Below are 27,768 nucleotides of genomic sequence, written 5' to 3' on the forward strand. Positions count from 1 at the left end.
ATGCTCCTGTTACTTTCAGGAGAGGCAGCCAAAATATCCATGGTCTGTGTCCCTCCTCGAGCTACACCTGACCTTCACCCTGGTGTCCAAAGGCGATTTCCAGTGCGCTGGATGCTGTGTCCTGTACGGTTCGGATATGTCCCTCCCACCCAGAGTCAGGAAAGCTGGGTGTAGAATCTCGGGTCGAATCAAGTCCAGTGCCCTACCTAAAGCAGGAATCCTCTCTACAACATCCTCTACAGCAGCCTTTACTGATATCTGTCTCTGCAAGACCAGAGAGCTTACCTCCCTCCCCACAAAGCAGCCTGTCTCTGTGTGGACAGTTCCAGTTTGGGGGGCTGTTCTTACATTGAATCAAAGTCTGCCTACTTGGATCTCTCACCGATGGTTCCATTTAACACAACAAAGCACAACAACAGTATCACCTTTCTTTTGCCGTGATGGTGTCATGCTTGATTTTGACCCCCAGGTTCCTGCCTGCATTTCTCCAGCACCAAATCAGTTGGTGTCTCGGAGGTGACAGGTCAGGACTTGGCACCCTCCATGGGTCGGCTGCTTTGTTGACCAAGTCCTTCTTGACACATGGGGTCCCCAGAACCAAGAACGTCCTTCTAGATGTGTTCTCACCAGCACAGAGGACAGCATTTCTGTGTATCACCTCCTCTGATCCCAACTTTAATTGTGACCACAGAGTCATAAAACTCTGGACAGGCTACTTGACTTCTCTGAGGCTCTGTTTCTTCACATGCAAAATCTACCTCATGGGACGGTTATGAGGATCAAATTAGTTAATTTAAAGTTACTGTGCTCAACATAGTAAGTGATCACATTGGAGGCTTTTAGTAGTATTATTCTGCATTAGTAACAGTGCTTAACCTTTTTTATTAGCTTTTTCTCACTCCTATTAGGCATGTGATCAACTAAGTACTGAAACTTTTCCATACAAACAGATAGCAAGTCAGGTCTCCTCCTTTTTGTGCCGCTTTATTTTTGTTTTAACCAACACTAGCTTCTAGATTTATCCCTCTAACATTTTGTCTTGCAGATTTCAAATTAGCATTCAAAGCTGTTGTATAGTTTTGAATTTTGATTCTGTCTTCTGTGGAGTTCCTTAAGCCACCCAACTGTTACCTACAAACTTGATAAGCATCCCTAGGCTTGCACTTGACTCATGAATTTAAAAAAACAATCAAACAAACAAGAGATTGAATTGGATGAGAACTAGAATAAAACTGGTGACTTCCTTCCTGGCTGACAGACTCACTAACTCACCAACTTTTCGTATGACGACCAGCTCTGTACCCACTTTACAGTGCTTTCCCACGGGAGATCATCAAATATTTTTGCCAAAGTAAAAATCCACTACATATACAATTCCTCTTGAATTTACTAAATGCATAACCCTAGTAAATGAGATGAGGTCCCCATAACTTTTCTTAACAATCCTGTGTTCGCTCCCAATGATCACTGAATTTAGTTTCAGAACCCATCTGCTTCCCAGTCTCTTGAGCATTCGGCAGGGATCAAGCTCACCCTCCTGTTCTGTGGTCCCTGTGTTCTGTCCTCTTGTCCTGTGTGAAAATTAGTGTGTTTGCCAGTCTTATGGTCTTTAGACACATATCTTATTTGTTTTTGCTTTTCTCAAAGCTTAACAAAAGTAGCTCGGTGATTATATCTGCAGTTGCCTGTAACAAGGAGATGATTCTGTTAGGGTTGCTTTCTGAAAGCCCTTGACCCTTTGCCAAGCCCTTACCTTCTTCTCTCCCCACCCCTGCACACTCCATCCATCTCAGAAATCAGTGCAGTGTCAATCACCATCAAGTGTATAGTTGTCCATCCAAGCCCCAAAAGTACCTTGTAGCATTTCCAAAATGTAGCATCAACTGGAACTTTCTAAAGATAGATTACCCAGCCTACCCTAGCCCACCTGGATCATCCCATCCAGGCAATTTTTAGTCAGCCAGCACCTTCTGCGGACTGGCCCATGGAAACCATGAGAACACTCCGTCTGTCTGCCTCTTCCCCGACATGGGAAACCCACACTCCCACCCACCCTTGAACATGAACCACAGGTTCCCAGGCTCTTCAGCCCAGCATCCAGCACCACATCCATGCACTTTCACTTCCCTACCTGCCTTCCCTCTAGTCTCTTTCACCCAAATCAAATCCCCCCTTACAAGTCTGTTCTCTGTGCTGCAGGCTCAGAGCGGGGATGTAAGACAGTGCCCTAGGGAGCATTTGGCATTCTCAAATTGACCAGATCTGCCAGGGCTTCACAGACTAGAGAAGGTATTATGTTTGCCAACATTTCTGTTATGTCTCCTTCAGCCTTTGCATCAGCTTGAAAGGCAGGTCTGGGAGGGCAGGGGCCACTGACCTCTGTATGTGGCCCTATGCCCTCCCTGCCTGTGGGGAAGAGAGGCAGGGGCCCCCTCTGGTACTGATGAGTGAGGCTGGGGAACTGCTGCAGGTTTCTGTCCCTCCCAGGGCAGGAGGCACTTAGATGTCCAGGTTACCATCCACGTCCCACAGTGAGGTGCATGCATGTGGATGGCCCAGGAATGGTTATGTGCACACATTCACATCAGGTGCATACAGCTTTCTGCCTCCTGCAGTGGGACCCAGAGAGGGGACCAACAAACCACCAACTAGGACTTCTGAGGTTAGTCCTCACCCCATTTTGACTTGCTCCTGACCTCCAGCCACCTTGAGCCTCTGCAATATGGTAAGATCATGGGCTCTGCAGCCAGGTTTAGAGGGTGTGCCGTCCACCTTGGCCACCCATGAGTGGTGAGACCAGGCAAAGTCATGTCATTAATGTCTGCCACTTAGAGTGGTTGTCAGGGTCAGAGGGATTGAAATGAGCCTCCAGAATAAAGTTTCCAATGCACCGAGTAGGCTTTCCATAACTAATTACTCCTACCCTCCTCCATCTCGGGCCAGGCCCATTCTCCACCAGAGCCTTGAGTTTCCTCTTCTGCTATATGTGCGCTGAGTCTTCTCCCAGCTCCACAGCCCTTAGACTGTCATTCTCCAACAGTAATAGCTTTAGTCAGAGTGATGGATGTCCGTGGGAGAAAATGCACTAATGCAACTCAAAGCATGAGGCTATGAGTTTAGAGAACCAGAGTGCAAAGAGGAGCCAGGTTTCGGGGACTGGATAAAAAGAGAACAGTTATGAATAGGAGGAAAGAGCATTTATAAAAAGGAGAACAGATTTAAAAAGAAGACAGACTTCTAAGGCCAAGGAGGGAGTGAACTCTGGTCCATGAAGAACTCTTCGTTCCCGGGTCCCACCCTCACTGGTTGCAGCAAGGCCTCTGCTACCGCAGACTGGGTGGTGGGTTTTCTGTGGACCCTGAGAGCCAGGGAAGCCTCCTTCTGTTGGCCTTAGAGGGGACAGAGTTCCCCAGAAGCAGGCTGTGAGCACTTTGGGAGCAGACCTCTGTGCACGTGGGTGCCATGCGGCGGCCCAGCCAAGCCGGCCCCTCCAGAGCAGAATGGTCACGTCTGAGGTTGAAGTGCCCAAAAAGGCAGCAAGATGCATCCCAGCTTGATGCTTAGGGACTTTCTGTACCCCGACTAAGGGGTGGTGACAAGGCTTAACTTACATCCCTTTAAAAAGGGACATTCTCACCTTTGGGCGTCTCTAGTCTTCAAAATGGCACTCCTCCTTTTGAACCCAATTTTGTGTCCTCTGCTTTCAAGCCCACATGGCCATCTTTAAATGTTTCATCCAGAGTTCAAAGGATGCCAAATCTGAAATAGACTTTATAGTGGCTCTCAACATGGCCAGGAGTCAGCCCAGAGCAGGGAGGCGGGGCAATGTCAGAATCCCGAGAGGCAGAGGCAGGGAGGCAGGGCAGTGGAGAAAGCCCTCCAGGTAATTCTGATGCACCCTGAAGGGGGCACCTTCACCTAAGAATCACAGATAGATCAAAGTCTATGTTCTTAGGAAGCTAAGGCCCTGCCTGGAAGGGAAATGTACCGGTTACTATAAGAAAAATCATCTGTAGATTTTGCCGTGAGGTGCAGAGTCAGGATGTGAGGAAAGGAGAGAGAACACATTCAAGTTTCCCCTCTAAAACCAGTGATGTCTGGTTAAAATGGAAGCCCAACTTGCCCGCTGGGGGAGAGAAAGAAGGGTAAATGGGACTCTGAGTTTTGCAGGATCTGTGCCTATAGCCTTAGAAGGGGGCTGCTCTCCCAAACCCTCACTCTCCATTTGTGCTCCTGATCGTGGGGGCTGCCTGGACCACCGTGGGGGCCTCAGCCGGTGCCCAGCCCGCAGACCTCTCCCAGCCATGACGGCGGAACAGCAGCCCAGCTGCCAGGGGCTTGGTCCTCTACAGACCCTTGGCAGGTTCTTGTTCTTGGGTTGAAAGCCCCCGGGGAACAAAGCCATATCTACAGAGTGGCCTTTGTGCAGCTCCAGCCAGCATCGACCTTGGCAATGCCCGAACACGAGCCCCTGGGTGGTGAAGCTGCCATGGGAGCATCCTGGCATCACTCTCCTGCCTTGGGTGACCTCAGGTGAAAACTTTTGCCTTGGAGCCCATTTCCGCTCCCAGAACTGCCCAGTGAAAGCCAGCTTAGGATGTGTGTAGACGGAGCCTGTTTTGCGTGCTCACTGCCCAGTGAACAGGGAGAGGGGGCAGGCACAGCCACAGCAGGACTGAGGTGAGATGCAGCTCACGGCGGAAGCCTGGGACAGAGAGGGCACAGCACACAGTGCTGGGGCAGGTTTCTGAGGGCATCCGTGGAATTCAAAAGGAGTTATTTAGAATCAGAGCGTGTCTGCTGTAAAGATCTAAGCGTCCTGCTTTCTGGACTGAGTGGGACCTTTGCAGATCCTGCAACGTTGTCATTACACAGATCAAAGAATAATCCTGACACAGGCCTTTATGTTTCACGTTGGCGAGGGGAAATTTTGGTTATAAAATATTACATTTAGGTTTTGAAAAAAAGAGAGTAGATAGTGAGTGAGAAAAACTTTTAAAGGCACTGCTTAAAAGAAAACACTTGGGAGATATCCCAACACTTTGGCCTCTCGGGCTCTGCTATCTTTTTAATTCCCTACATTCGTGTTCTCTGGCTTATCTGTGAAGTTGGTTAACACATTCCCCAGCCGCTCCATTGGATAAGATAAGGCAGAAGATGTTAATAGAGAACCCTCCGTCTTTTCCCACTGGGTCTGATTTCAGGATTCATTGACTTGCTAAACCCAATCTTCTCCCTGCATTCCATGTCCTCTATGGGCTTATCAATGCAGAAGATAATCTACCCGCCAGGCATCCAATGAGTGCCCACGACGGGTGGACACAGATGGGGTGAGCAGCCTCGGTCCCTGGGGACCCAGCCGCTGGGCGCTGGGGGCCAGGAGGGGGCTTGTGATTGGGACCGGCCAGTCTGGCTATAAGGAGCCCTCAAGCACTCGCCTGCTCAACTCAGTGGTTCTCCGGGGCTCAGGTGGTAGGTGTCTACTTTCTACTCACCTCGGCCTGTGCTGTAATGCTGGAGCTTATCACTGTACACAGCTTCTTTGCTGTAAGCCCGTTTCCTGTGGACACAAGGGAGAGGAGCGCTCTCAGCTGGGGTGTACCCTGACCACTCTGCTCCCGGACCTCCTGTCCTGATGGGGGCTCACCCAGGCATCTCGTGGGGTTGGGTACTGCAACTCTCACTTCAAGTGGAGCTCCTGTCGTGGCCAGCATTCTGGCTTGATCACCACCTTGGGCAGCTGGGTCAAGGTCTTTCAAGTCAAGGTCTCTCAGAGGCTGGGCAGGGCTGTGCGTCTCCATCAGAGCTTGGTGCAGAGGCTCTGGATGACGCCTATTAGCACTCTGGCCGCACTGCAGAACTTCTCGGGAGGGGCCAGCTGAATCTGGGCTAACCACCCAAGGCAGCAGCAACAGTATTAAAAATTCACAAGGCCTTCAGGGCCTGCCGTCCTGCAGACACGGAGCTCCTCGTTTCCTCCCTGGCTCCCCTCCTGCCCCACTGCGCCCTGCGCGAGGGCCCTAGCTCTGTAGCCAGAGGACGGGCTGCGGCACAGGGCGTGATGCTCCAGTGGGTCAAGTGAAATTTTGTAACTGTCACTCCAGGAAAACAGTTGTGTGTAGGTGGGCTAAACGTCTTGGCTAAAATGAGGTTTGAGGACGAATGCTCAGAGCCTTGCCCAGCTCTTACAGAGAATTTTATCCCAGGCACAGAGGAAATAAATAATCTGGAGAATTCTAGGCTGCCTGTGGACGGAGATGGGATGATGAGTGTGGTGAGTTTGACGGTGCGTCCCTGAATGGTCAGGCCCTGTCCAGTCTGCATGACGTGGGAGGGGTCCACAAGCAGGGCTTCCTGCATCTAAGGAGAGCAGGTGGGAGCAGGAGCGGGGGGCCTACCTGCTGCAGACGATGGAGATGGCCACCAAGGACACGATGAACACGACCCCAGCCGCCGCCGAGCCAGCGATCAGGGGCAGCTGCTCACGCAGCTCAGACTTGTAATCGTCTAGGTGAGAAAGAGGCATTAGAAGTTTCCTGTATGCCCTTTGCATAGGGCTGGTACTCAGTTATGACAACAAAGACATTAGACAGATAGATAGATAGATAGATAGATAGATAGATAGATAGATAGATAGATAGATAAAGATAGGTTCTATGCTTCAGAGCTGTAAGCCTGACCCAAACCAAGAGTAATCTTTAAGTCACAAATAAACAAAAACAACGAAAACCAAATGACAGTGTCAACAATAAAGGCAAAACAGCAGTGACAGAGGGTCTCAGAACTAAATTGATGACACTGGTCCCAGGGCAGAGGTGACTCCGATCTACACGCCCTCATTCGGAGGGTCTCTCAAAGGTCCGTCAGCCACGTTAAGGATACGTCTAATGGGGGGAATGGAAACCACTGCTGAAGTACCTTCTAAAACGCAAAGTTGCTGAGATGCAGCCCAGTCAACAGACTCGCTGAGCAGAGGTTTAAGAGTATCTGCAGCCAGCAGACACCGCACCCAGTGCTGCAGAGGATGAAGGAAATGCCAAGAAACAGCCCAGCACTCTCAAGCTCACGCTCAAGAGAACGGGTCCAGGCTTCTGTTGGTGTTAGAACCAGGCTGTATCACACGGGGGAAGCGGTTGCCTGCCAGTCACAGAGGTAGACAGAGCTCGCCCAAACCCTGGCTTTACCACGGGGAAGCTTGGTGATCTTGGACAAAGCATTTAGTCTCTCTGACTCTCAGACTTCTTATCTGTTAAGATAAATTTTTTAATCAGATCATGTGACATATTTCACAGTGTTTGATCTATCACGGATGCCCTTAATACGAATTCTCTTTTCCTTAATCCATATAAACCACTTGGCCCAGTGGGCTATTATTATTATTGTGGTTATTCTCTCACTTGGTGTCAAGGAGCCATTATCGAATGTTCGGGACTGAGGCAGACGGAGGTCAAGCTAAGTATGTGCTATTACAAGTAGGGTAACCGGATATAGTGAATAAAAGTATGGGCTGGATGGTTAAATGTGAATTTCAGATAAACAACAAATTATGTTTTAGTCTAAGTATGACCCAAATATTGTATGGGAGATACTTAGACTAAAACCTTATTTGTTGTTTATCTGAAATTCACAACATGTAACTGACCATCCTGTATTTTATCTGGCCCCCCTAACAATAATTCCTCTTGAAGTGAGGTTCCCATGCCCTGCATCAGAATCACCGAGCCCGATTGTTAGACCTATTTCCAGGCCCCTCAGACCTACTGTATCAGAACCTCTGAGTGAAAGGCAGGGTATCTGCGTGTTTACCAAGCACTCCAGGTGGTTCTTAGGAACCCTGATGTTTGGGAACCATGTTTCAACTCTGTGTGTGGAGGATGAGATTTCAAGAGACAAGGATGTTGTTCTTGAAGTCTCCCACTCTCTAGAAATCAATTTGAAAGACTGAAGGTAGAGTTTCAGTTTCCCTCTGCTGCGAGCTTTTTGTAATATGTGTGTTTTAAAAAAAAAATTTGGCAAAAAATAAAATAAAATAAAATTCATGTTAATTTAAAAATTTCTAAGCCATGTGACCTTCACCTTTTCCAACTAATTTCTAGAGAGTCAGAAGCTTCGAGAACCAATATCCTTGGGTTTAGAAGTCTCCTTCTCCACCCACAGAGTTGAAGGATGGTTCTCAAACACTGGGGTGCATAAGAATCACCCAGAATACTTGGTAAACATGTAGATACCCTGCTGTATAAATGGGTTTAAAAAAAAAAAATGAGGCGACCAAGTCAAAAGTTAGCAGGTTGTAGCTAAGAGCAGCCAGGACCACAGCGGCTCTGCCCCACATGGAGGTCACCTGCCCAAAGCATGGTCACTGACCCTGGGCGGTATCCCACAGGTCCTGCCTGCCCCAATGACCCTATCACTGACAACCTTCAGACTCACCTTTGTGCTGCAGGGAGGCCTGAAGCCTCAGTGAACATAATTACTTCCGATGTGTGAACCTGAGTCATTAAGATAAATACTCTCGAATTTGGCCACTTACCAGAACTCTCCTACATCCAACCTCTGTTGAGTTTACAAAACTTAACTGCCAAATGTAAAAGGAATAGCCTTCTTGGGAGAAATTTGTTACTTCTTGATTTGTCTAGCAGAACTGCCAAGAGACCAGTACTCAGAGCATTCTGAGTTTGGGCTTTTAATCCTGTGTACCTCCTGATGCCAAAGTGCCCATAAATCTAGATGGTAAGTGAGGTGCAAAGAGGGGAACAGAATCCTTAAGGAACCGAAGACAGCCTGTGTTCTTTCATACCAGCAGTATTACTCATCTGGATAAACTGTCTCACCTTTCTACCCTAGCTCACCATCCTCAAAATATGAACCAAAACTCATCTAAAATAAACTCAGAGCTGGCTGCAAACTCTCATCCTACAAAGGCCAGACAGCTCACATCAAAGCATCCAGGTACAGATCAATGGGAAATGGGGGGCAAGCCCCCAGCTCAAGGCAGAGTCCTCACACTAGGATGCCCACCAGCATTGGCTTCTCTTACAATTTTTCGTAAGAAAATGGATATTATAATTTTTATATAAAATCATTTGATTTTTAAATCTTTCTGACGACTTTTTAAATTGTTTCAAAATATAATATGGGTCAGTAGAAAACCTCAAGCCCTCTTAAGGGCCTCATCAGAGAGTGCTGGCCTAAAATAAAATGTTATGTAAGGGCAGAGTGTTTTCTATATAATTTAAGTAATAAAGGAAAAATTAAAGGCTTTCAATTTGTGACGCTGGGAATAGAGTGACACCTGGGAAACTATCAGGACACAGCTCAGCAATGAATGAATAAATATAGATAGATAGGTGGATAGATAGTAGATAGGTAGATGAATACATATACTACGGTAAGTGGCTAAGGTAGAGACAGACACCCATACACAAGGCTGAGGTTACAGGGAATTGGATTTTCATAACAATTAAATGAGGAGGTCTCAGAGGACTGGGGGAGATTGTTAAAACAGAGAACTAATAAAGCTCAAAGGTGGAAGTATTTTTGGTGACAGATTGTGTGGCCTTGGGGATATTTTGGAAACCAGTGGCCATGCTCTCTGGAGATGCCTCAGCAGGACCTACTGAGGGTCACACATGAAGCTGCTTCAAATATTCTGAGACACGTGGGACAGCCACTCCCCAAATTGTGTCCCTCTGTTTTCTTTCTGGAGTCCTCGGCTCATGCAATGAGGCTGCGTGTTCAGCTCCCAGCCGCCAGAACAGAGGAGTGAAGTGGGAGTGAGAGTGAAACAACACAGGCACCAGCAGAGGCATATTCTTGAGTTCTGTGTGCATCTCACTGCTGTGCAAACGCAGGCCAACACGTGGGGGCCTCTGCGCGTGCAGGGTACATAGACCTTTCCAAGGCAAATCCACTAGATATTGAGAAACGGGCCAGACTTCAGACAGATGCCCTGCCTAATGAATCGAGGCATCTACACGGCCCTACCGGGGACAAACACTTCCTTGGGAATTCCACTGGAATCCAGTTAGCAGTTGGCATTTTGGCTGCGAGTACAGCCTTGCGGGGGGGCTCTTCTCTCCTCCAGCGGCCTGCCCTGTGCCCAGGTCACCGGCCTGCCTCTTACCATCCGTCAGAGTCTGGAAGCACATCTTGCCGCTGAACTTGCCGTAGCCAGCCACGGTGCGGGCGCGCACCTGGACCACATATACCATGCCGGGCCGCAGGCCATCGATCCGCGCGGTGTTGGTCTGGCTCCTGGCCATGGAGGAGTTGAACTCGTTGTGTTCCTGCAAAAGAGCAAGGGGAAGAGGTGGGCAGCCTGCTCCTAAGCATGCGGGCCCCTCAGTTCTTGGTCCTGCAGACCTGCTAGAAGTTGTTCCCAGCCCCAAGCCATCCCTCGAAACAAGGACAGACTGGTCTGGACCTAAAGAATGCCAAATCAGCTCTGGACCATGTGGTGGTGTGCTCTGAAGAGAGGGGTCTGAGCGAATGGCTGAGCTCTCACGGACTGGCAAGGGGGACACAGTCATTTTCTACTCCTTCTCCTCCGGGGTTCAGAGACAGAATCACAAAGCACATCCAGATTTGCAAACCCACTCTGGTCTCTGACCTCAGCAGAAGCGAACTGGGCCACGTTCACACCCTACCTGCCTCTCTCTGTGTTGCTTCTGCTGAGTCCTGGTCTTTCCTCTCCTCACTCAAGATGTTCTCGGTCACTCTGCACAATGGCTATTCTAGATCACTCCTTAAGGGCCCTCAAGTCCTTAGACAAATGGCTTTGTGTCCGCTCACTCCGCTGAAAACTTGAGGCCGTTCTGGACTACCTGCTTCTGCCTTCTCTTTGGTGTGTGTCCGTCTGGGTCCCCATAGTCTGAGTTCCTCTCCACCAGCATCGAGGGAGGACATGCCCCTTCTCCTGGAGAGCAGGGCCTGTGTCCTCACCTCTCCCACTATCCAGGGGGTCAGCCCCACCCTCCTGTGTGTCACTGTCTCCAGCACCTTCTGCCCTGCCCTCTGCAGTCCCTGTTACCTGCACACGTGTGTCCTCTGGCATGCACAGACCTTGCTTGGGTCTCTTCCTTCTGACCCTCCCATCCACCGTGAGTGCCCTTAAAGGGTCCTTGCTTTTGCTCTCCTTGCTGCTGATCTTGTATAATATATGGTTTGCACCTGGACTTTTGTAGCCTCCCATCTTTTCTGCCACTCCCTCCCTACCCAAACTAAACTTCATTTGTAAAAAAGATCTCTGACTCCCTAAAGCTATTATCAGATAAAGACAAAACTCCTCAATCTCAGTCCACGGGTCTTTCATAACAAAGTCAATTCCAATCTCTCACATTCCCCTAAGTCGCCAGCTTGCTGCCCCTCCAGGTACCACAGGCCTGGCCACCAGGCCTTCACTTAGCCTGTTTTCCCAGTTTGAAATGCCTCTCTCCAGGCCTCCTCTGCAGTCTCCAGTTTCCTTACGCCTACACCCCTCAAGGCCTCCTCTCCTAGGAAAGCACCCCTCACTATTCCAGCCCATGGACTCTCTTCACTGCTGCCCTTCATCCTTCCACCTCACCCTCACCACTTTCGTGAACACCATTCCTGGTCTCTAATTATTTCCACGTGAGCATTGTGGCGATGGTGGCTTATCCTCCAGTGTGCAGGCACAGAGGTTTAGAGTCTGGGTCTGCCCCTGTTTTGCACCATGAATCTTAGAGCAAAATGGCAACATTAGTGAAAATGAAGATCTTGGGTCACCGAGAAGGAGGTCCCGAGTCCCACGTACAGATCTAGGGCACTGTGACGAGTTCTAGGCACAGCAGTCCAAGAGGCATGGTGACAAATGAGAGGAAAGCTGATGACCAGAGGTCTGTAAGCCACATCCTTAGTCAAAAGACAGAAGAAACATGGGGAGCTGAACCAGGACAAAAGAATACAGCCCCATGATAAGAAATTACCATGGTCTTAAAATATGAAAAGTCTACTTTGCAGAGGCAGAGATGACTGGATGTGTAATCATTCATTCATTTGGCTAGGCAGTCATACTGATGACACACTACCATGTGCTGGGCACTATACAAGGGCTGCAGGTACCAAGGCATGTTCCCTGCCCTCGGGTATGCGACATCGTGTGGGGTGGGGCCAAAAGCAAACAGAAGATGACAGCAGTGCTGAGTGAGTGACTTGGCAGAGGTCAGCTCAGGGGGTCCCCCAGCCTAGAGTGACAAGGCAGTTGAGAGGGGCTCCGAGAAAGGGTGACATGAGTGAGTCATGGAAGAGGAAAGAAATTAGCCCCATGGATGAGTGAAGAGAGTGAGAACTGAATAGAATATCCCCTGAGAACAGGATAAAACATGGAAAGGTGAGGCCTAAAGGACTTCAGGAGCCTACAAGTGAGTGGGCATCTCTGGAGCGTAAGTGGCGTGGGGGTGGTGATGAGTGGCTTGGGAGCAGTTGTAAGCGACTCCAGGTTAGAGGCCAGAGCAAAGAGACACTTGAACGTTACAAAGAGGCCCACGCTCACACTAAGTGAGGTGATATCCATTGGCCTCTGGGAGAGACGGCCTGGGGAGGGACCACCTGTCCATCATTTGATCTACTTAAAAGGTAGGTGGATGTCCCCCCTCCCCAACCCAGCCCCCACCAATCAGGGATTCAGCAGGAAGAAGGTCGTCCACTCTAGAAGGGATGCCATCTAGAATGTTGGTCATTACTCTCTTGACACACTGGAGGTCTGAAACTATGAAAATCATAGTCTACCTTACGAATTAGGACGAAATCCCGTTGCTACAAAATCCAGGTGGCTGCCTGAATTCTCTGGTTTTACTGGAATCAGATGCAAGTGTGCACTGCTTGAAATAATTGAAGCATTGGCTGGGCAGCTCTTTTACTGAAAAATGTGTTCTGGTATATTGGCATTTGGATTGTGAGGACCAAACATTAACCCATAATCACTTTATCGTCTATGCATCCTTCAAGAAGTTCAATGATTAAAATGAGTATCAGTCCTTGTTCTCTCAGAACCATTAATCAGCCTCAGGCAAACAAGTGAGAGTGAAGAGCAGGGTTGCTTTTTTTTTTTTTTGGTTGCTTATGACTGATTTCATAAGTGTATGGGAGACAGAGGCTGCAGCTGTTGAGGGCAGAGACCACTTCTTCTTTCTCCATCCCCAATGCATAGCACAGGGCTTTCCCTGCCTGAGTGCCCAACACCTCAGTGCTAAATGAATGAATAAACAGCACACTTTGGACCAGTCATTTTAACCCATCGATGGAGCACAAGACATTGCCAGAGTCTGAAAGAGTTCCTATGAGAAAATGATCCTAAATTTGAAGGGTAGAAATTCCCAAGGCCTAAAGCATCCCCTTCTCACCTAGACAGTTAATATGAAGGGCGAGTACAGGTCTAAACACTTAATCATTAAGACAGCCGAGAGCAGCTGTAGATGCTCTTCCCTTGGCTTGCCTACAAGCGCTGATGCCAGGAGTGAAAAGTGCTACAAGACAGTAAACAAGAGGGAATGATGAATGGAAACGTATTAACATGGGGAAGGAGATGAACATGGGAGAGACCCTGGAAGTGTCATGAGCTCGATGGCATCTGAGCTCTCTATTAATGAGCTGTTGCAGGAGATGAAAGCCTCATTGATTCTACTCACAGTGCTGAAATTGAAAGGTGGGCCAAGCACAAACAAGAGTGTGATATGGAGCAGGAGACCTGGGCTTGGAAAACTACAGCCTATGGCCAGCTACCTGTTTTTGTAAATAAAGTTTTATTGGATCCCAGCCATGCCCATCTATTGACATCTATTGCCCATGGCTGCTTTCCTGCTACAAAGGCAGAGTTGAGTAGTCGGGGTAGAGACTCTATGGCCCACAAGCCTAAAATATTTACTACCTGGTCCTCACAGAAAAATGGTGCTGATTTCTGGTTTAGAAGAAGTAGCGCAGGATGGAGGAATGATGAGTTCTGTTTCTTTGGACTGAATCCAGGACATCTACTGGGCTGAGTTCTACTTGTGTTTGCATCTTCTTAAGACCAGGATTCCACAGCCTTGTGGAGCAGGGAGGGAAACCATTCTGGTTACAAGCATTTGGATTGAAAATTAAGACACAGTCTCTTATTTCAGGGGGCCATGCTAATTTTCAGATCCTCAGCATCAGCACAATTGCATCCAATCCTACACTGAGCTCAGAAATATACTGAAATATAGTAAAAATATCTATAGTTCTAGTTCTGTGGTTCTCTGGCTGTGACCTGTGAGGTCATGGGTAAGTCATTTGACCTTTCTGTGACTTAGTTCTATCATCCATAAATTGGTTATACCTGGCTTTCAAGTATCTTTCTTTTATTTCTTTTAAGGATCAGAGGTAATATATTTGGCATATAATAGGCACTCAATACATGATGAATTATTATCATTGTGGTTATTATTTCAAAATACCCTCACAAGGTAATGTCCTTTCTTTAGACATATTAGAAATGGTCAAGGCATGTAATGTATTTTATAGTCAAGCACTTTATAAGTGAGGAAGAGTTCTATCATAATTTACCAAATGGCAACCAGTGCTTAGGTGAAGAATCTTCTGCGTTCCAAAAAAAAAGCATTCTATCTTCTGGGACAATGACATCCTTCACTGAGGTGTGGAAGCCCCCTCAGGCCTTGAGCTACTGTGCATGTGTTCTATTAATAATTGGTATAAAGTACTGAGAAGTAGGGACAGGGCCTAAGATGGGAGAATAATCTTCCTTCATAGTGTCAGAAGTTGGGGTCAACTACAGTTTGTCCAGGGAGAAGTTGAGGTCAACTACAGTTTGTACACGGAAAGACCATGGAGGACTCGGGTGTGGGCTGGGGAACGAGGAGCCAGGGGACACAGGCATGAACCTCATGGTTTCGGTTCTGCGCCTTTCACCCCCGTCCCAGGGTGACTGCCCTTGGCATGGCAGGTGAGGAGAAGGGCCGGTGGTTTCCCATGCGTCCAGCCCCTTCCCAGCACTGCCACGGGCTGCAGGGCAAAGAACCCAGGCTATAGACTCCCTTTCTAGCTGTGTGACCTGAGCAACTTGGTTTTGTTTTTTTCAACTTCTTTGTGCATTTGTTTCTTTTATCCAAAACAACGATACTAAGATTTACTACACTGGGTTGTGAAAGGGGAGAGGAGATGATGTTTAGAAAGCCTCTGACACCCAACAGGGGCACACTAGGGAGAAAGTATTATTATTTATCTGAGATGAGCCATAAGGCTCAAGTTCATGTGTGTGTGGGAAGGGGGGCTGGGTGGGACCTTACTGGTGACTCTGACATCACACCATATATGGCCAAGCATAATATTCTACTGGACTTGGTCAATAGAACTAGGTCTAGGTCAACTTGAACTTGGTCTAGGTCAACTTTGGTGATGAAATGAGGCCATGTAATCAATAGGTCCAGATAGGTCCAAAACATTTTTGGATTGGTCCAACATTTACTTTACTAAATGATAAAAAATATCTAGCAAATAAGGGTCCCCAATTCAAAGTTGAATAGATATAATGGTTGCTTTTGAATCCAGATCATTTGAATTACCCCCAATTCCCTGAATTATCAGAATCAACTGTCTACAAAACCCAGTTTCCTCTAAATGAGTAGAAAGCCGCCTAACCCTCACCTTGCTTGCAAGTTCGGCTGTAATGGCTGAAGGGCACAGCTCCTTGCAGGCTAGACTGGTGATCCATCAGAGCTTCTGCTTTCAGGGAGGTAAATTGGTGCCATTTTACAAGTGTGAAAACTGACCTAGAGTAAGTGGTTCAGTAATGGGACCGTGGCTGTGTGTCTGTCAGTTATGGGCAGCCCTGGAATCCAGGGCTCCCTTCCCAGTGCAGCCATGTTCCACTTTCAACACTGTCTCCATGTTGGAGGCTGCAGGTCTTCATCTCTGTTCCTCTTCTTATCCCCACTGACGCACTGGATGATCCCACCCATACCATCCACACACTGGCAACTTCCAAATGGTCATCTCCAGCCCGTCCTCTCCCCTGAACTCCAGATGTGCACATCTAGCTGCCTGCTCCACATCTCCACTTGGCTATCTCAGGGGCATTTTAGACATGGAGCTGAACTTTGGTCCCTTCCCTCACCCCAGACATGCTCTGCCTACAGTGATCATCTTCTCAGCCACTGGTGTTTCCATTTTTCTAGTGACTCAGGCCCAAACCCTTCCACATCCAAAGCCCAACCTGTTGGAAATCCCGTTGGTTTGTCTTTCATTTACACACCTGGAAATCAACTATGTGTCATCAGCCATCTGCTTCCACTTTGATTCAAGCCACCATCATCCTTGTCTTAGATGATTGTAATCTAACAGGTCTATTTTCAATGGAAAAGCCTGAATGATCCTTTTAAAATGTAAGTCAGACTTTGTTTCTCCTCTGCACCAAACCCAGCTATGGATTCCCATCTTATTCAGTGGAAAAGCTCAAGTTCTTAAGGCCTAACGTGAGCACCTCCTCTGATTACCTCTCCCCTGACTACTATTTTCCCATTGCTCGTATGACTCCAGTCATGCCGGTCTCCTTCCTGCTCCTTGAACCAACAGTCATGAGCTCACCTCAGGGCCTTTGCATAGGCTCTCTATCCCCCAGATGACTGCTTCACAACACCCTTGTCTCCTGCAGGTCTTTACTTAGAACTTACCTTCTCCAAGAGGCCCACCTTTACCATTCTATTTATTTCTGCAACCTACTCCTCCCCCAAACCTGACCCTCCTGACCCCATTTACCTTGATCTGCTTCCCTCCCAATTTATACTCATTTTCTAACACACTGTATGATATCTTTATTTGTTATATTCATTATTCATTTTCTCTCTCTTTTTATTGGAAAATAAGCTTCTTGAGGGCAGGAATCCTTGTTTTTATCACTAATGTATCTTAGAATAGTACCTGCCAAATAGCAGGCACTCAATAAATACTTGCTGAACAAATAAAGGAATAAATCTGGTATTTGCAAAAATATTGTGTTGGGTCAGTATAGAAAGCACTATATTTTCCTGGGATTTTGCAAATGCTATAGTTCACCATGGTGGAAGGAAAGCCCTGCTTCCCCCACAGATAGGCCAGGGGTCAACTCCACAGGGCACCATTTCCCTCTTCTTGGCAGGGCATGCCCTGCTGTAGCCCCCAGCAGCAGCTGTGAGAGAGCAGTCAAGGGAAATAACATACAAATTTCTATTTCGATTAATTTCTATCTATCTTTTTACATTTCCATTTAAATATTTTAAACCTCCATACATAGCTCAGCACAGTAGTATATGCATATAATTTGTAAATAAACAATCTTATATTGGAGGTATATGATCAAAAACTTTGAAAAACACCAGTTTAGGTAATTTCCTAGTGGTACATTGGTTAGGACTCTGTGCTCTTTCACTGCCATGGGCCCGGGGTTCAATCCCTGGTTGGGGAACTAACATCCTGCAAGCCGTGTGGCACGGCCATAAAAGAAAAAGAAGAAAAAGAAAAACACTAGTTTTCAAAACCACAGAATCTTCAGAAAGTGCAAGGGACACCTGGTGGGTGTGTAGCATCTGCATTAGTATAGCAAGCATGTGACTGGGAGAATGGGATTGGTCCTGCCCATCCATGACAGCCCAGTGAGCCGTGCAGACAGCAGGATTGGGGGAGGGGGGGGCACGGGGTTGGAAGGTTCTCTCTTGAGTTGGTACAGAAAGTGCCTGGGCTTTGGAGGCCTTTGCTGGGGCAGAGCTGGGAGCACTCTCAGGGAGCCTCTGACCTGCATCACCAGATTCCTCCCCCACTCAGGACTCTCTCCAGCCTGTCTCCCTGGGACCTCAGCTGACCACCACCCATGGAAAAGCGGCTGGCCCTGGGTCTTGCAAGCCTGCAGGCAGGGCTGGCTCACCTTCTCATAGTACCGGATCTCATAGTCCAGGATGATGCCATTGGGCTGCTCCGGCTGCGGCCACGACAAGGTGATGCTCCTCATGGTGGCACTGACCTGGTGCATGATGGGGACAGTGGAAGGGGCTGCAGAGAGAGGAAGAGACAGGGCAGATGAACAGACCCTCGATTATACGAGAAGTGCTGTCTTTCAGAGACAAAGAGGCAGAGAAATGTCATTGGACATTTCTCATCAACTAAGCTGGATCTACAGAACTTCCTGTGGGTTTTGCAGAACAAATGGAGTTTGGGTACCAAAGGAGAGAAAAGGTGACAATTTAGGACAGGAGAACATGTGTGAGGGCAGGGACCAGAGTGGACAGGAAGAAAAAAGGTTTGACCAAAACAAGAGATGGCTGGAGAAATCACAGGAAAACAGTGTGGGCTGGGAAAGCTGGAGACAGGCATGAAGGGTGTGACCAGCAGGACAAGTCCAGGCTTCAGGCAGTGAGACGAGAAGCGCGATGGAATGTCTTTGAGCAGATGGTGTTGAAGGAACCTCAGTCTTGCAGGAATGGGCTGAGCCATCACAGAGAAGAGGATCGGAGGCAAGGCCTGACAGCGAGAGAGTCGAGCTGGTCAGTACAGAATTGCTGTGCAGTGGAAAGGAACATTCTAGCAGACATCTCCTTCTGAGACTGCATGGAAGATTTTGCTGCATTTCAAAAGGAAGAGAGGCGGCATCTCTCAAGAAGACATGAACACAGACCAAAAACAGAGTTCTTGTAGACTTCTGTCAGAGCTTTCCAAATGAGGACATTTGCTGTTGAGAGCTCACAAATATAAATGAAGAAATGATACACAAACCAAACATTTGGAAACAGAATAATAGTTCCAAAATCTGTGAAGTGCTTCTGAAATCTCTCTTTAAAAAGAATATTATTTATTTCCCAATTCAACATTTTTCACACTGTGTAAGTAAAATGAAAACAGTCTGGAGATAATAAATGAGGGTTGTCTGTCTAGGAGAAGGGGCGGGTGATGGATGAGGCTGCAGTCTGTGCTCTACTCAGGGGCTGTTCCATTTAGTCCTGGCACTTCTGCAGTGATGAAGGTCGCTTCCTCACACGAACTCCACTTTACAAGGCTTTCTCTGGGGACCATGGCTGAGTGACATTTACTATCCTGGATTTAAGTTAACAGATTTCCCTCCAAGACCTGAAATTACAGAGCACGGCTACCGGGTCACAGGCGGCTCCTCATTCTCCATGATCCGCGTATTCTCCGTGAGAACCTGCTGCGTGAGGCCCCTGGGCCGGGGTGGAGACGCACAGCTGTGAAGATATTCACAGTCTAGGGGAGCCATAAGGAGAGCAGAGTAAGAGGTGCTGTGATGAGCCCTTAGAATTGGAGTGTCTGCCTGGGACCTTGCCCAGTTCCCATTAGAGACCTCATCATGGCCGTGAAAATGCGCCCCTCAGAGCTCCTACTCCTGGGAGCATAATTGCCTAATGAGCCCAGCTGCTGCGTTCTGCGATCCGTCACTGCATCCACACGGAGCCCACTTCCCACATGCTGCTCCCAGCCAATGACTGAGGATGGCGGGGATGCTAAGGCAGGTCCATTCCTGACTCTTCTGATGGGCAACTCCTGCTCAAATACTCCCCACTGGATATCCCAACGCTTCCCTGTAACTCGTGGCAGTCTAAGACTCTTCCCACTCAATCCTCCTTCCTTCTCTCTCCCCTTCAGAAGGATCAGACCTTCATTGTGGTCTGATAGCTCTCCCAGCCTCCTCTGGCCTCCACCCCATTTCCCTAGTAAATCTGATCCCATCCGATCCCATCTTGGTGTCTGCTTCGTGGAGGACCTGAGTTGATGCAGTCCTGAATCCCCCTCTCAAGTATTCCCTGCCCCACCCTGCTGAGTTCCCAGGGATGGGAAGCTCACTGCCTCCAGAAGCTGCCGCTTCATACCTGGATACCTCTCACCAATTTGCGTGTCTTCCTTATCCTTATCTGAAATATGTCTTCTTCCTACCGCTCTCAGTTCTGCCAACTGAAGTAATATAGAATGTTCCCTCTTCCACAGAATGGCTTGTTAAATAGCAAAAGAAACTATTGAGGTCTCCCCTGAGTTTTTCCTGATGAAAAGAATGGCCAGATACTATGAACATTTCTCCCATGAGATGCCGCCACCTGAGGTGGCTCTTTTCCACACGGGCATCATGTTATCTAAATCTCTTTAGGCATAAGGCCCAGAGGTGAACCCAGTTCTCTCACTGCTGTTTGAACAGCAAAGATTAGAGTAAAACGAATATCCACCATGATCTGTGTACTATACATCTATTAATATGCCCATTAGCCTTTGCTTCAAAAACATGTCCCTGCTATTTGATTTTGAAACCACAGTCAGTATAACCTTTAGGTTTTCCCATGGTATGCTCCTCATCTTTTGTCTATAGAGTTGGCTTTTAGCTTTGACTACAGGGATTTACATGTGCCTTTATGGTGCTAATTTGGCCTATGAGTCTGGTAAGTTGAAATAATTTTTGATCCTGACTCAACCATCAAATGCATCTTCTCTTCCTCCCGACTTAGGATCGTGGTCCAGATCCATTAATTAGCTATTTAAACAAATATTTATTGAGCATCTGTCATGCATGTGGCAGTAATCGTTCTAGGTTGTAGAGATTCCCTAGTGAACAAATTAACATTTCCTGCCTTCATAGAGCTTCTTTTCTAGTGGAGGGATTCAGAGACTAGACATAATAAATAAATAAATTACAAAGTATGTTAAAAATATGAAGTACAATGGGAAAAAATGGAGCAGAGGAGAAGGGATACAGAATGCCAAAATATAAGAGGCCGGCCAGGGCAAGGCTGCAATTCTGAATCATGTGTTCGGCCAGGCCTTGTCTGAGAAGTAGACGCAGGAGCACAGAGATGAAGGAGGGCAAAGAGGGAGCCAGGCAGATGCCTGGGAGAAGAGCATGTGAGAGGGAGAGGCCAGGGCAAAGCTTCTGATCTGGGAGCATCCTGGTGCTTCAGGGCAACAGAAAAGAGCCAGTGGGACTGGTGCAGAAACGAGGTCACAGATGGTAGGGGCCCCAGAGACACTAAAGGAGGACGTTGACTTCTACTGAGAGAGATGGGGACCCATGGGAGGGTCACAAACAGGGGAGTGACATCATGTGAGTTACATGTTACCAGTATCACCCTGTGCTATATTGCTAATGGAGTGCAGGGGCCGTGTGAAAGCTGAAAGAATAATCCAGCTGGAAGATCATGGTGACTTGGACCAGGCTTGGAGTGGTGGAGGTGGTGAGAGAGGAGATGGTCAGATTCTGAATATATTTAGAATATATCTCAATGGATGTGTTTCTGGTCTGAGCAGCTGGAAAAGTGGGGCAGCCATCGACTGAGATCAGGGACGACACCGGTACAAACAGTTTGGGAGGAAAGACCAGGTGATCCACTTCGGACCTGCTGGCTTTAAGACATCCAGGATGTCCCAGAGGAGATGCTGAGTAGGCAAATGCATGTCGAAGAGGTCCAGACTGGAGTTATAAATGTGAAGTCATCATATTTCAAAGATATTGAAAGCACTGGAAATGACAGAAATCACCAAGAGAAGGAGCAGAAGAGGATATATAGTCTAAGATTCAGGAGATGATGGGGAAGCCACCAAGGGGCCTGAGAAAGACAGGCCAGTGATGTGGAAGGAGAACCAGAGAGTGTGATCGCCTAGAAATCAAGCGGCAGTCAGCGTTCCCCGGAGGACAGGATGTGTGAGATGCCACTGCTGAGTCACCAAAGTGAAACTAGGCAGTGAGTGTGGGTTTAGTACAGGCTGAATGGTTAACGGGGTGGCTGGCGTGGGATTTTTTTCCCCAAGGCCTGTGTGCACTGTGCAGAGCCCCAAAAGAGGATGAAGGAGCTTCAGGAAAGTGAGGCAGTGTTCTGGAGTCAGTCGGGATGGTTTGGGATCCTGCTGGGCCCACCAGGATGGATGGGAATGGCCCCTATTAATCCTCCCCTCCCTACCCTATCCCCGGCCACCGCCCACCACACTGAAAGGGCTGCCCTTTCAGGCCTCTGTGGAAACACGATTCAGTCGACATGTTTTTAATCATGTCAGTGCCATATAGGTTTTCAGGATACTTCTGCCTCAAAAGCTGAAGCATCATGTATTAAAAATTAGAAAGGTTAATCCCAATGGCCTGAGGATTTTTGATGGGCTTGGTTCTTTACTTTGCCTCTAATCCCTGGAAAGCCATCATTCAAAACTCAGCATATATGCCAACCATTAGCGCCATGCCCCTGCTCTAATCACTCAAGACAGAAGGACAAGTAAGAAAGTCACAGCCCTGCTTGAAGGCCCCAGTTGGGGTCAAATGGCAAAGAGGTAAGGTGATCCAGACATAATGCATAGTAAAATCCACTGAGAGGAATGTCCCTGTTATACAGGTGGCAAGGACCTCCCAGCAGCCCAGCAGCAGCACACAGATCCAGGAGAAGCTGCCGGAGGGTGACAGTCACCTCCGCCAGCATCTCTCAGATTTATGGTGATGACACCATCGTCATGGGCCCCCTGGCAGGCTATCTATCCTCATACAGGTCACTCTAAATGTCTTACCTTTTAACTGAGATGGGATTTTGCACAGGGGAGAAAGTAAGAAAGTATTACTCCTCCTCCCTGAAGATCAGGAGCGGCTTACATTTGGTACTCTGCCATCAGTGATCACCTACGGTGACAAATGTTTTTTCCTTCTCCAAGTGCAAATGCCACCTCTAAATCTGGTGTTTTACATGCAATAAAACCTTCAGACAAAGCAAAATAAAAAAGAGCTCAGGTATCCACTCAAACATCAACTTCTTTTCGCAAAACTAAGGCAGACTAAGACAGGAAGGGAAAATTAATTCAAAGCAGCAGCCCCTGGGACCCCTGAATACAATAGTTTGAACAGTATGTCCTGGCCAGCTGTCTTTTCTCCATAAACTTGCATCCTAAGATGAAGGGACAGTTTCACTGAATGCTTGAAAGAGTCTCTCCCTCACAAGCACACAGAATGATTTTGACTAAATTAAACATTTTACAGAAAGAAGGAAATGAAAATTATTAAACTTTAGCAAATAAGCAAATATAGACCTTTCTTTAGAAAAAGTAAGGACAAAGAATTAGTTTAGGGGCTATTTGGAAAGAAGGTACTGAAGGATCAAGAAAGATGTGTTTGCAGACGTAGAGACCAGACTGGTGGTTGCCAAGGGGGAGGGAGGGGAGGGGAGGGTTGGACTGGGAGTTTGGGATTAGCAAACTATTCACATAGGATGGATAAGCAACAAGGTTCTACTGTATAGCACAGGGCAACTACATTTAATATATCTTGTGATAAACCATAATGGAAAAGAATATGAAAAAGAATATATATATGAAAAGAATATGTAAGAAATATATATATGAATATGAAAGAATGTATATGAAAATAATATATATATGTATAACTGTCACTTTGCTGTACAGCAGAAATTAACACAACATTGTAAATCAACTATACTTCAAAAAAATTTTTATAAATGAAATAAAGAAAGATTTGTTTGGCCTAAAGAGGCAGTGCTCAAAAAATCCAAACATGATCAAAATTGCCCTGCACTTCTTCTCAGCAAAATAAAGAGGCTGGCCCAACCGGAAGCCAGAATCCAAAGAGGACAGTGGAGAAGCAATGACTAGTGTCTTGTCAGGCACTGAGGAAAATCTGTGTGAGGGTTCAAACAGAATCAAAACCAGGAGTGTGTAAAAGACACACACATGTATTGTTCACACCCAATAATAAGAAGCCCTTTAAATGTGTAAGAAGCAGAAAGAGACTTAAACGCCACGGTCAAAGGGCTTAGGGATGAAGAAAATGCAAAGGCAGGTGGAGTGAGTCCTTTGTCTCTGGTTTTACCAAGGAAGACTTTGGGGAGAACTTCCTCCCAAATTGCTTTTGAAGCAGACAGATTTAAGATAGTATATCACATACAGAAGCGAGAGTGCACAGAATGTTGTTGCCTGAACTGACAAAGGAGATGTGGATAAATTGCAGGGACAGGATGGCCCCAGCTGTAAGTTATGAAACAACTCACCGGTGACATGGGACAAGTATCAGCCCAAACTAGTCACAGGTCACTGCCAGTGGCATCACGGATGGGGCCTGGTGGACCACCCACCAGCCCTCCATTTGCAAGAAGGGCTCCAAAAGAGATCGTAGGGCCTGCACTCCTGTAAGAGTCAGGCTGGGTCTTGGGAGGGTGGCATGAATCTGTCTGCAAGTTAATAACCCCAAATCTGGACCCTGGCTCTTAATGTGTGGAGCCTTGATTTCCTATCTCAGGTTCTCCTGGACCATACAGTTTATGTTTATGACATTCCTTGACCCTTTAATTTAGTTACTGACTCAGTCATATTCAAAGTTTTCTCTTACTCATTTTGTTTTCCTTATCTGATAGGGGCATTTTCCCCCAATGATTAAGCATCTCAGATTCCAAAATGTGAGAACGAATTGATGCTTTTTTCCTAGGACAATTACTAAGTTCTAAAGCGTTATCTTTGCTTATTAAAAATTACTTCCTAATGTCTTCATTGATTTTTGTGTCAAAAGAATTCTTTCAACAGTTATCACCATAATCCATTTTGGGATATAATAAATGATGTTAAAATATTTTATTTAAGACGTCAAAAGTATTATCAGTAGTTTTGAAGAAAAATAATAGCAAAACACACATACATTCAAAATTAAGTTGATCTATTGGAGAAAAAGGTTTGAAGAGACTATAAAAATATGGAACTTGGATTTTCAGAGTTCAGTAAATCTCATCTGAAGGGGAAAACAGTGTTGCTTCTGCAGGTGGAAATCATGCCAGGGACAGCCTTGCTGTGAGGCTACCCCTTACCTGCCCTAGAGCAGGGGTGAGGGTCACAGCTAAGTCCCCTCTGCCTGGGATCAGGTAACAAGCCTAGCAAGTGTCCTGGAAGACAGACGGTGTCTCCACTTAGGAGGCTTTCCTGTCTGAACTTCCCAAGGAGGCCCATGGAAAGGGCAGCCCATTGCCTCCCTCACAATAACTCATGCTGGGCCGGGTTGGGGAGCTTTCCTCTGTCCTTCCATGGGGAAAGGTTTGTGGGGTGGGGGGAGGTCCCCACAGTGACCCCTCAGAGTGATACAGCTGCCCCAGCCTGAACAGTGTGCATCTGAGTGCTATCGCCACTTCAACCATCCGGGGCATTGCTGTTTCTCGGACAAACATCCATCATTTGATGAACATTTGGGATGTTTCCACATTTTGACTATTGTGAATAATGAGGCTAAGAACATTCAATGTACAAGTTTCTGCATGGACCTATATTTGTATTTCTCTTGGGTATATACTGAGGAGTGGAATTACTGGATCATATGGTAATGCTAACCTCTCCTACTCTTTCTAGAATAGCATTTCCCAACTAAATCATCCTTGGACTAACCACCTGCAATCTACACCATAGACCCCAGCTGTGAGGAAAACAAGGGGGGTGGTGTAGGAGAATACAAGGAATAGTAAGGAGCCAAGGGCCCCAGCCCAGGGAAGTAGAAATTAGCAAAAATAGAGACGGACTATGCTCAGGGCTCTAGAGATGTTGCAGAGAGAGGAGGGCTCCCATTCTGGCTCTGCCATCTGCTTACTCTGTGATCTTGGGTTAAGGTTACTTAATTACTTTGGACCTCAAATTCTTCAACGGTAAAACAAGAATATTAACCCTGATGTTATGAGGTTTTCAAATGTTCTGAGGATGTGACCTGTGTGGTCCATTGCTTCTTCCACCTAGATCCAGTCTGCTAGCCCAGGGGACTTGGCAACCAGCCCAAAGTCTCCTTCTGGGTCCACCACTGTTCACAGATGCAAATCAATCCCTGGGCATAGTTCCCCAAGGTAAATGTGAAGAGCACAATCCAGTGACAAGCCTTGGGTAGTTGTGTGATAAATATCTTTGAGGGGATAAATAAACAGTCAACCCAGTCAGAACGGAGCGATGAATAAGAATGGGCTTGGAGAAAGGGAAGGCTAACAGCGGTGTTCCCTGGAGTTTGGTGTGATACATGCTCCAGAAGAAAGATGGTTTCCTGTAACATCTCGAGAGGACCTGAAGTTTTTCTGGGAAGTAATCTAGGAAATAAACAATGGGGTGCCTTGTCCTTGAGGGCAAGGAGAGCTTGTGACTGTGGGGAGGGGATGAGGCATGGTCCACCCATCCGATGGTGTGACTCAGGTCCAGGAGTCACAATGTTCACTCGGCTCTGTGCCCACCTTTCTCTTGGTCTGGTCACTGGCATTGCCTTACACCTAATATCCTGTCCCAGATCCCTTGTCCACCTCTGGGCTTCTTCAGTTTAAAGTATACTGCAGAAAGATTAACTGTCCCAAAGCTCATTTTACTCACTTCCTCTGATGCTCAAAAACCTTCAATGGCTCCCCATTGGAAAAAAATCTCAACTCCTTCTCTAACATTTTACAATGTGGCAGCCGCTGGCCTGTCCAGGTGCCTCCCATGGTTCCCTCTAAGGAGCGCACTGCTCTCATCTCACTGTTCCACGCACTGAGTCTCAGCAGAACTCAGCTTCAGGGATCTCTCACTACGGCCACCTCTCTTCATAACCCCACAAGCCTTCAAAGGTCCAGATCAGGCCACATGGTCAGGCTTAGCCACGCCAGACCATGCCCACCGAAGTGTCCCTTCCCTCCTCCCAACTCAAAGTCCTTATTTTTAATAACTCTCATGGGGCTGTAATTACCACCTTGGGACACAGTGCACTGGGATCTAACTTTCCAGGTGATCGTCTCTGGTCTCCATCACTGGAATAAACTCTTTAGGGCACAAGTCCTATTTTTAGCTTCTTCCCACTGTGTTAGCCCCTAATCGATGTTCAATAAAAGTTTGCCTTTACTGGAATGGCTGCAGGCTCTTCCCCAAAGGCGCTGGAAGTAAGAGGGGCTGGAAAATCACACAGTTGCACCAAACATGGACATAGGCCTTTAAAGGAGAAGGATGTCGGGGGAGGGGAGGTGGGGTTGTGGTTCTGCAGCCTGTACCTGGGAAGGAACTTGGAGTGGGTCTGAATACAGTGGTCCTAGGGCAGTGGGGACAGGAGTGCTTCTAGATTGCAGAGGCAGAAACTGGGGGGGCTGGGGCCATTCCCATCTCACTGAGATGTTTCAACTGAAAGGTTACCTTAACATGAGTGGTTTTCTAACTTCTTTTCTTTTTAAGCTGTAAAATCCTTTCTACCAAGAAAAGATTCCCTGAGGTATAAAGTGTGAAGCAGAACAATGCAGTGCTGCTCTGGGTGAATCAGAAGCAGGGGTCCCAGAGCCCCGAGGCTGGTCCATTTCCTATCTCCCCTGCCCAGACTCTGAAGCTTTCATGGAAAGATCCAAAACTGCTAGGCAGCCTCCAAAAGTCCCCTTGAGACCTCCAATTAAATTACGTGAGTTCCTAAAAGGCATGAGTCTCGAGGTTGGATATGAGGAGTTAAGGGTTGTGGGTTATCTTTTTCCTTATATGAAATACATCCTTAGGAAAAAACTAAAATCTATATTTAAATGTCAGGTAAAGACATCAGGCCCAATAGTACTGATGACAAAGAAGAATAATTTGCACACAGATGAATTGTGCAAATGATGACCTGTGCATAGAAGAATCTTGTTTCTTCTGACATCCGTATTCTAGGAGAGAACTTTGTTGAGAAGGTACTGCTTAGATAACAGGTTCCGCCTCTGTTGATGAAAACTCATTTCATTTCACAAATACGCTTGAATTTTAAATCAGGAAGCCTGACTCATTAAATATTTTTGGTGCAGTAGCACTTCTGGTCAAAGTAGATTAAAC

General features: G+C 47.1%; 1 protein-coding gene across 3 annotated transcripts in view; it reads right to left on the reverse strand.

Annotated features, from left to right (window-relative positions):
- The window catches only part of EPHB1 (EPH receptor B1), a 428,732-nt gene that overhangs the window by 74,871 nt on the left and 326,093 nt on the right, over positions 1–27,768 (reverse strand). For all 3 annotated transcript variants that reach the window (XM_082393428.1, XM_082393426.1, XM_082393427.1), the window contains 4 exons: positions 17,891–18,015; positions 10,124–10,286; positions 6,399–6,507; positions 5,496–5,560 (listed from right to left, as the gene is read on the reverse strand). In XM_082393428.1, coding sequence (XP_082249554.1) covers positions 5,496–5,560; positions 6,399–6,507; positions 10,124–10,286; positions 17,891–18,015 — 462 coding nt within the window. The remainder of the gene's footprint in view (positions 1–5,495; positions 5,561–6,398; positions 6,508–10,123; positions 10,287–17,890; positions 18,016–27,768) is intronic.

This window comes from Balaenoptera borealis (assembly GCF_965194805.1).
Source record: "Balaenoptera borealis genome assembly, chromosome: 5".
NCBI classification, from domain to species: Eukaryota; Metazoa; Chordata; class Mammalia; order Artiodactyla; family Balaenopteridae; genus Balaenoptera; species Balaenoptera borealis.